The sequence below is a fragment of the Thermobia domestica genome, chromosome 11 (assembly GCF_964235325.1).
Source record: "Thermobia domestica chromosome 11, izTheDome1.hap1.1, whole genome shotgun sequence".
NCBI classification, from domain to species: Eukaryota; Metazoa; Arthropoda; class Insecta; order Zygentoma; family Lepismatidae; genus Thermobia; species Thermobia domestica.
The window spans coordinates 16752224-16761416 of record NC_137464.1 but is presented as its reverse complement, the minus strand read 5'-3'; the positions used below and the strand labels follow the sequence as shown (position 1 = coordinate 16761416).

Genomic DNA, 9193 nt, shown 5'->3' with positions numbered 1-9193 from the left:
GAGACATTACAGTCTCTCCATTAACCTCTACCAGCTGCCGGTGAATTTCAGCCACGGTTACATGTTTCGTTCAGAAAAATCCAATAACTGAGCGGACTTCTTCGTGAGACCAGTTTTCCAAACGAGTCACCATTTGTGTTTTCCCTAGAACTAGCATCGTAGGTGGCGAGTGGCTGAAACTCTGCACAATTGCCAACTCCATGTATTGAAATTAACCCGCATACCTCATTTTTCTATAATAGAGGAAACTCCAGAAATATTGGCCTTGTAACCTTAGTTTTTGATCCTCCCTCGTATTATCCAACACTTCCAGCTCTTCTTTTAAACTTTCTAGTATAATCCAGTAGATGTTCTGCAAAATTAAAATTTATATCTACTCATCTTATCAGACTTCAAAATCAATATTTATCTAATTCTTCGATTGGTAGGGTTTCAATAGATAAGAAATTAATCTCTAGAAATTTCATACCAGAAGTAAGAGTTTTGCTGTTGTCTTGTTCTGCTCAAACAACATAGTATAACTACAATATTATATTTACTTGTTTTTCTTGTTTATTTGGAGATAAAAGTAACTTCACCTATCCCAGGAAATAAATTTTAATCACTCGGCGAAGAAAAAAAGTGTGTTTTTGTTTTGTTTACATGTGAAGTAAACTGCTTCAGATAATTAAAAATAATGGGAATACGTAGCTCGAATGAACTAGTCCCATTTTAGGGGGTATCGTTCATAGGTTTAAGGAAATTCCAGAGAAAGGGGTCAAATTGAATTAGTATCTGGATCAAATCCACAAATAAAACCCAACAATACAAAACTACCAAACATCGCTCTTTTGAAATAACTAGTACACAATTACAAAATTGATTTCCATTTCAAAGAGCTTGTATCAATCATGAAATATTAGTTAATAATTAGCCCAGCATACGGTTATAAATAACTAAAGTACTCTTTTCTTTCCTTTTGCATATCTGATAAGCGTAAATAAGATTGCCTATTATCTACAAATTGCTGGCTAGAAAGACGGCTTCATCATTAAAAAAAAAAAAAAAGAAACTCCTTTTTAAAACTACAGGAAATTATAGTAAAAACAATACAGAAGGTATAACATTATTGCGAAATATTAAAGATGGAAAAAGAGAAAGCGGAAAAATTTGTAGATTTACTTGAATCTTTCTTTAAACCAAACTGCTTATAAACTTAGCATTAGTACATTTAATTAAAATTTTATCTATGAATATTTTAAATTATCTATGGCAGAATTTGATCTTCCCACAGTAAAGGGGCATTTAGGTACGTAGATTTCAAGAAGAAACAAGAAAAATCAAACTATTAAATCCTTTTTCTTATTTTAAAGAAAAAAAAAACAGATACTTTCTTGTAGGGAATAATACAGTTTCCAGGGGTGGAGTATTTCCAGCGATTGCACACTATATCAATCAAGTCGTCTTGACAAAAGAAAGCAATTAGCATCGGAATCGGTCATTTCCTGTCAACACTTCCGAGACACGGTACTCGATACATTTACCGGGTGGTCCGGTACCGATCGCTTTCTTTGGCAAGACGACCTGATTGATACAGTGTGCAATCGCTGGAAATCCTCCACCCCTGAAAACTGTATTCGTCCCCTTATCAATAGCCTTAACGATGTTCACATCGTTATTTTTTTAGTTGATTGAGTTGTGTGGGGAAATACTTTTCTGTGTTCTTTCAAATTATGTGAAAAGTGTAATGATTTAATTTTACTGATTTCTTGTTCGAATCTATTTAAATTTACCTTACTTTGTGGACATTAAATTTTGTTGTAGATAATTTTTAATATTTAATAATTAAATGCATTTTTTTAGAAAGGAAATAACATTTACCAAGACCTGACAAATTACTAAAATCAAAACATTAAAATTTCACCCGATTTAAAATAAAACAGAAAAATATATCATTTTCCTATTTAAACCTATTTGCTCAACACCAGTAAAATTCAACATTTAAACTATGCAATACGGTAATAATCAATTTTATGTTAACAATAATAATCTAAAGATAAGAAAATAATGGTTCTTTTTAAAAAATCACTAAAGTAAGATACTTAAAATTTCGTTTATTTGTTACATGAGGAAAATAATTCCCATGAAATTTGTGTATGTACAGTCATGTCCAAAATGATTTCGCATATCTATAACTGTCTTCTTGTAAGAATATAATTTGATTATGATTTTGCAGGGTATTTTTAATACTGATACTATGTGTATAATCGGGAAATTTGTAGTAAATTTCATAGGAAAAGAATTATAAATACGAAAATTAGAAGTACTAAAACAAAATGTTGCTAAATGGACAAGAAAGTTTTATTTTCTTTTTATTGTTCTTATTTACTGCTGTTTTGACATGAAATTTGCCACATACATGTCTTTACCGATTATACACATACTAACATTATAAGAAAAACCGGGCGAATTCGTTATCAAATTATATTCCTACAACAACATATTTATGGACATGCGAAAATAATTTTGGACATAAGTGTACATCGATTTTACGAGTTTCAAATCTAGAAATAAAAAAAAAAAGTTGAAGACGAAAGTAAGAGAGAGAGAGAGAGATTGTTTGTACTCACATATCACGCAAAGAGTCCCTGTATGGTTGAAAGGAGTCTGCTGTCAGTACTTCAATACCAACGTTGGTTATGATTCTGAAATAAGCAAAACGAACATTTATTTTTTTAAAAAAATAAAAGAAAAACTATTTATTACAAAACTTTGTCACTTAAAACTTACTAGGAGCAGATCAGCAGAATAACCTTAACACAAATACATTAGTTAAAAAAAGGAAAAAGGAAATAAATTATATTAGGTTATTTCTGTCAATCTGGGTCCGTTTCTCAGATTTTACACAAGATCCCAAATATACCGTATCTTTACAAGTTATAATTAAAATAAAACACTGCAACAAAAACAATAAAGTTCTTCTAGATAATAATGTTATTTATTTATAATTTATTCTATTTAGTGATAGTATTATGATGTATAAACGCGAGTTTCTTAGGCTGTGGTTAGCAGCACCCTAATGCAGCGTTTCTTAACCTTTTTCAACTTGCGGCACACTATGGGTGTTACTTAGATTCTCGCGGCACACTTATAGATATTATTATTTGTAAATATAAAACACAATGATATTTTTTCTGTGATTATTGATCTCCTTCTCACAGAGAAGAAAGCTCTTTCACTGTTTTTTTTTTCGTGTGGTAAATCATTATGCTTATTTTTCATTCTAATTTAAAAATAGAAAACAATTGCAATGAAAGGTTGGACACAGGTTTTTAAAAATACCTTTTTAAAAAATTGTATCCAACCTTTTACTAAAAAGGAAGATCACTAAATAACGAACGAACAAACAAATCTCTCTTACTTTTAAAACACAAACGTAGGTAATTTGTCGAAAGGATTGGATGATATTTTAAATTTTCAAGTTACGAAATAGTGTGCAACAATAAAGAAGCAATAATGGTCATAACAATGATAACCATTTTTTTCAACATTAGAAATGAACAGAACAGTGACCCGGTATGAAACTTAAAATTGTAGATTCACAATAGAGGTTCATAGTAATGTGAAATACAAATATACATTTTCCCTAGGTTTTGCAATTTGATTGCTATAAAATTAATAATTTTGTTTCGATTCCTCGCGGCACACCAGCGGCCCATTCACGGCACACCGTTTGGGAAACGCTGCCCTAGTGCGTCTAGGCAGGCACACAGGTGTGTCCCCAAAATATTTGGTAGCTTCACTAAAATGAAACAACGCAGTGTAGTAACATGGCTAAAAGTTGACATCAGAAGAAAGGAAGACAGTCTTGAGGTGTTACATGAAGAACGAAATCATAAATACTTTTGGGCCATCCTGTATATATGAGAGAGAGAGATACTAAATGGATAGGTAGAAAGATAGATATAACTCTCTTAAGAAGTGCACACATAATGGATTCCTCGATCATTAAATGAAACTAAATAAAAAAGAAGAAGACGTTTACGTTTGTCCAGGAAACGGCAGAAGAGAACAAGAGGTATGGATTTATGATAAAATGACCAAAGATTGATTTTCGATCATGGAAATACGAGATGTCAGTTACAATGATATCGTATTAAAACGGACAAAGGCTGTAGTTTCAATTATGTTATTCCAATATGTGAGTCTGTATATGTTGATTCTACTGAAAAAACCAGTAGAAATTGGTGTATTGTCAACAACTGATTGAAGTCTCGATCGCCTTTCCAATATATTGACAAAAAAAAAAAAAAAAAGTTATTCAAATTATCTTGACTCTAAATTCGTACAGTGTTACGTTATATATGATTTGAATAACTCTAGTCATAGGCGAATACGCAAGAGAAAAGAAAGCAAATGATCCCTCTGATTAATGGAATATATCGGAAATATTTTAAACAGCACACAATTTTGAGTTGAGATTCGTTATATTTCATTCTCTTCCCAGTCATTTTAACTACTCGAATACTAAATGTTCTTCTTTTTAAAATAATTGCTGAAAATAGAAAAATATAAGTATTCATAATAAATACACAATCAATAACACTTACATACAAATAGAGATGCAAAAACGCCGGCTTTTTTGAATCGATGGTTTTTTTCACATAAAAAGCCGGCTTTTTCGGGAAAAAACGAGAATTTTGGAAATTTTGGCTTTTTTCATTTTCATGATTTTTCTATCCAAATAGCTTTCTTACAGTATATTCTATAGTTAGATAAGAATTCCATGACCTAAATGCCATATTTCGCTCTGTAATTCACCATCAAGATGGATGGAGCACATGTTTTACGAATTAAACCTAACATGAAGAATGTAGTATTTGAGTGCAATTTTACAGGCTATTTAACTTTATTTTAACTTTTGAGTTATAGACATTTTTTTCTTCTCTAGATCATTTTAGTTTGTCATCCGTGTTTCATTTCTAAGAGCTTAGTACTCTAGCTTCTAGCACAAAAGTTAAACTTACGTTTTTCTATATATCCGTCAAAGCATCAATATGTCCGTCAAACCGTACTTCCACATTTCTGTTATACTTCCACATTCTGTTGGGCAATGATTTAGCAATAATTTTCCGGATACAACCTTGAATACCAATTTATACAAATAATCAGTAGCGGATTTAGAAAAATACTTTGGGAGGGGTTTCTCTGATTGTTTCGTTTTCTAAAAAGTCCTAATTTTATTTGGGAGGTGCTTGAAGTTTATGAGTACATGCATAACTAATATATCGTTTCGTTTATATGTTTAGCAATAATCTTCCGTATACAACCTTGAAGATCATTTTATACTGAGAATCCATGGCGAATTTAGAAAAGTACTTTGGGAGGGGTTTTCTTACTACTAATGTTTAGTTTTTCTAAACATTCGTAATTTTTATTTGACGGGAGCTTAAAGTTTATGAGCAAAGGCATAACTAATAAATATTTCGTTAGTTTTAGTTCCTCAACTTTGGGGAACAGGCTTCAGTCCGAAAGACCGACCCCCTAACCTTCGCAAAACCGTCACTGCTGGTAATTAGTAATACAGTCAAACCTCTCTAAAGCGGACAGGCATGGGGAATCAAAAATTGTCCGCTCTAGAGAGGTGTCCGCCTTAAAGAGGTTTCAATATTTTCTTACGTAAATTAGTAAAACATGGTAATATGCAATTAGATAAAATATTTTTGCATCAATTATGTATTCACGATTATTACCAAAATGTTACTGTACCTGCATTATCCTCCGCCATCCAATACTCTATGTTCGAGGCACAACATGGAAATAAGATGTTATAGTACTCTGCACTTTATAAATGTATACATTGATCATTACTTACTACGTTTTCAGTATGTTCTTTAATTTGTGGATTAATTGCAGTCCAGTAGTGTTTTTTTTTTTAAAAAAAAAAAAAGAAATATGCGTAATCGCGGGCAAAAACTACCAAACCTGTCTTCTGCTTGATTAGAGATTCCAGCGGGACAGCAGAATAATGTGCCATCCCAAATTGGGGGCAACTGTTAATCACTTTTGTGTCTAAAACAGGTTGGGTGTGCAAGTAAAGGACATGAGAGTGTTGTTCAACAGAGACGCTTCATCTGAGTTGCTGAGCAGACAATTGAGGAAGCAAAATGTTGTCAAAATGCTTCCTTGGTGGCACATGTATGAATTAATAAAAATGTATTTTTACAGTACTTTTCAACTTGTTTCTAGAGCAAGTGTCCGTAATATGGAGGTCACAGAAAAGACTTTCCGTGTCCGTACTAGAGTGTGTCCGCTTTAGCGAGGATTGCCAATATGTTTTTTCCTATTATGGGGATTACAAAATATGTCCATTACGGAAGGTGTCCGTTAGTAGAGGTTTCACTGTAATAACGATTTAAAAACAATAAGAAAGGAAGTCGGCCAGTACACGCACTATTTCTACATTCACAGATGGAATGAAGGAAAGCTTGGTCAGAATGGTCGAATGCTGGGTTGAATCCCGGACTTCCCGATAGAAGCGCAAAAGCCAACCACTCAGTCATGTTTGTTGTGCAGTTGTACGAGGGGGAGTCAAATGAAAACCATAATTATTTTTTTAAATATTATTTATTGGTCACACAGGGTACAGAAGTAAATCACTTTTCAACATAGTCCCCTCCTCGTTCAATGCAAGTCCGCCAGCGCTTCGGAAGAGCCTGAATACCTGCAGAAAAAAAGTCTTTTGGGCGACGGCGCAACCACTCGTGCACCGCGTTGAGAACATCATATTGAGAACAGCATTCACAATATGATGTGCCGATCCATGACTCATGTGTACACATGCTGCAATTTCGTCTATTGTCACACGGCGGTTTTCCAAAACGATGGCTTCAACGGCTGCAATGGTCTCTGGAGTCACTACGCGCCGAGCCTGGCCGGGGCGTGGAGCATCTGCCACAGACGTAACACCATTTGCAAATTTCCGGCACCATTCATAGATTTGTGGCTGTGACAAACACACATCTCCATACTGAACCTTCATTCGCCTAAAAATGTCAATCGGTTTCACAATTTCACTTCGCAAAAAACCGAATCACGGAACGCTGCTCCTCGCTGGTGCATGTGGCTAGTGGGGCTGCCATTTTGGAACTGTTGTTGCGCCCAAGGATCTTATAAAATAGAGGATCTGCCCATATGTATCTTCATCCTATAAAATAAATGAAGCCAAAAAACAACCGAGCATCGGCACGTCTGATTGGCTACTCTCGTTTCCGCCATCGTCTGATTGGCTACTTTCGTTTCCGCCATGATTGTTGGCTCAAAACATTGCGATCCTATTGGGCGGAGTGGGCAGAGTAGGGGTGGCGAAACTGTGACGTATGGCTTCAAGATTTTGTTGTAAGGGCAGATCCTCCATTTTATAAGATCCTTGGTTGCGCCGGTGTTTGTGCATCTGCCGGCTGCTGCCACCTGGGAGACATCCGGCATACTATCGTAAACAGGCATGCCAACTTACAGCTCACTGGCGCCATATGCGGATTTTTATTTCTACTTTTATGGTTTTCATTTGACTTACCCTCGTATTTAGCTTAACTTAAATATATTCCGTAGTCCTTTTTTAGGGGGGGGGGAGTTCCGTAATGATATGTTGAATCCCTCTTGTTAAAAATTCAGAAAACTTGAGGACTGGGTAAACCGTGATGGTAGTCAAGGGCGCCCATGTTGTGGTTTCCAAGGGGGGGGGGCAAGTATAAGCGACGTTTCAAAAATAGTTTCAAATTTTGCTGTAACTAATGTAAAAATTCTATTAGATTTTCGATATTCTGAAGTACATTTTCCTCTAGGGGGGGAACGAGCGCCCCCTTGCCCCCTTTGATGGGCACCCTCGATGGTGGTTATAAAAACTTAAATGTAGAATTTCAAGAATATACAGAACCAAAAGTTCCAGATGTGCAACCTTTAATTGTATCATATAAATCTAAGTATTTCCCTTATATTTTATTTTATTTTGTTTCAAAAAGAGGGTATGGAATATTTTGAAGTAAAAATACTACATACAATTTTGCTAGTTATTTGTATATTTTTTTAAAAGAAGTTTTTACTTTTAGGGTTGGCTCGTTTACACCAGCTATTTTTTTAATAACGTTTAAACCAAAAAAATAAAAAGAACAAAAATGCGAATCGTGTGAACTTCATGGTGACGTTTCCACATGTCAAACCATCTGCATTAGTCTTATTTCCTTTTCACCTCTTAATCAAGGTGTCCCATGTTCAATTCTCGGTCGAACCACAACCCTTCTTTCATGTGTAAACCAAGTAGCGGTTCGGATGTCACTTTAAGCGAAAGTCTTCTTCTTGATAACCTCGGTATTACGTAAGGATGTTAAGCTTAAACATACGAAACGAAACCAAATTATATATTTCTGCATGCCTGTTGTTTTATAAAGAAGCCAAGGTTGATTAAATATATTGATTGAAATTGGTAAAATTTATCGATGCCTACGTAGCTTCCAACATTAGCTTGAATTGGACTTTCAATGATATCTACATACTAAATTTATAATTTAATACCTCAATTTAGAGTACTGATTATAATACGTTGACCTTTAAATTTTACTTGGAAAGCAATAACAGGATTTTCCCGTTATTGCTTTACATTTAAAATAATGACGGGATTTTCCCGATGGCTATGGCGGGAGTTTCTCAATTTAAGAAATTTACTGATCGGACTTCTTTAAGCTAATGGGACCACCTCCAACATAGCCCCGTTGTTGTATAATAACACCAAGGCGAAACAAACTTATTTCTGTGAATATGTAATATAAATACATAAAACAAAATATCTAAATCAAAAAATCTGGTTTAAAACCCAAAAAAGCCTGGTTTAAACTGCCCCCAAAAAACAGGTTTTTGGCATTTTCAGAAGCAACCATGGTTCTTGCCAACTCTGCTTACTTTTGTATATAGGAGGTTAAAAATTTTTTTATTACATACATTGGTTAATCCTTTGGAATTCATAATTGAGAAATGTTGAAGTAAAATTGTTTAAAATACCTTCCATATATTTTTGCATAGTTTGCATCATTATGCGTGAGATGTGCTTGTTAATGTATACATAACTAGTTAGTACCATCAACATTTTATGTTCAAGCAAATCAGTTGATAATTAAAAAAAAATAAAAAAATAAAGCAATTGTTTAAAATATTTTTTCGA

General features: G+C 34.0%; 1 protein-coding gene across 1 annotated transcript in view; it reads right to left on the bottom strand.

Annotated features, from left to right (window-relative positions):
• LOC145663920 (follicle-stimulating hormone receptor-like) overlaps nucleotides 1-9193 on the bottom strand; it is a 590817-nt gene that overhangs the window by 290512 nt on the left and 291112 nt on the right. Inside the window, exon 3 of the mRNA XM_081730117.1 lies at nucleotides 2610-2684. Coding sequence (XP_081586243.1) covers nucleotides 2610-2684 — 75 coding nt within the window. The remainder of the gene's footprint in view (nucleotides 1-2609; nucleotides 2685-9193) is intronic.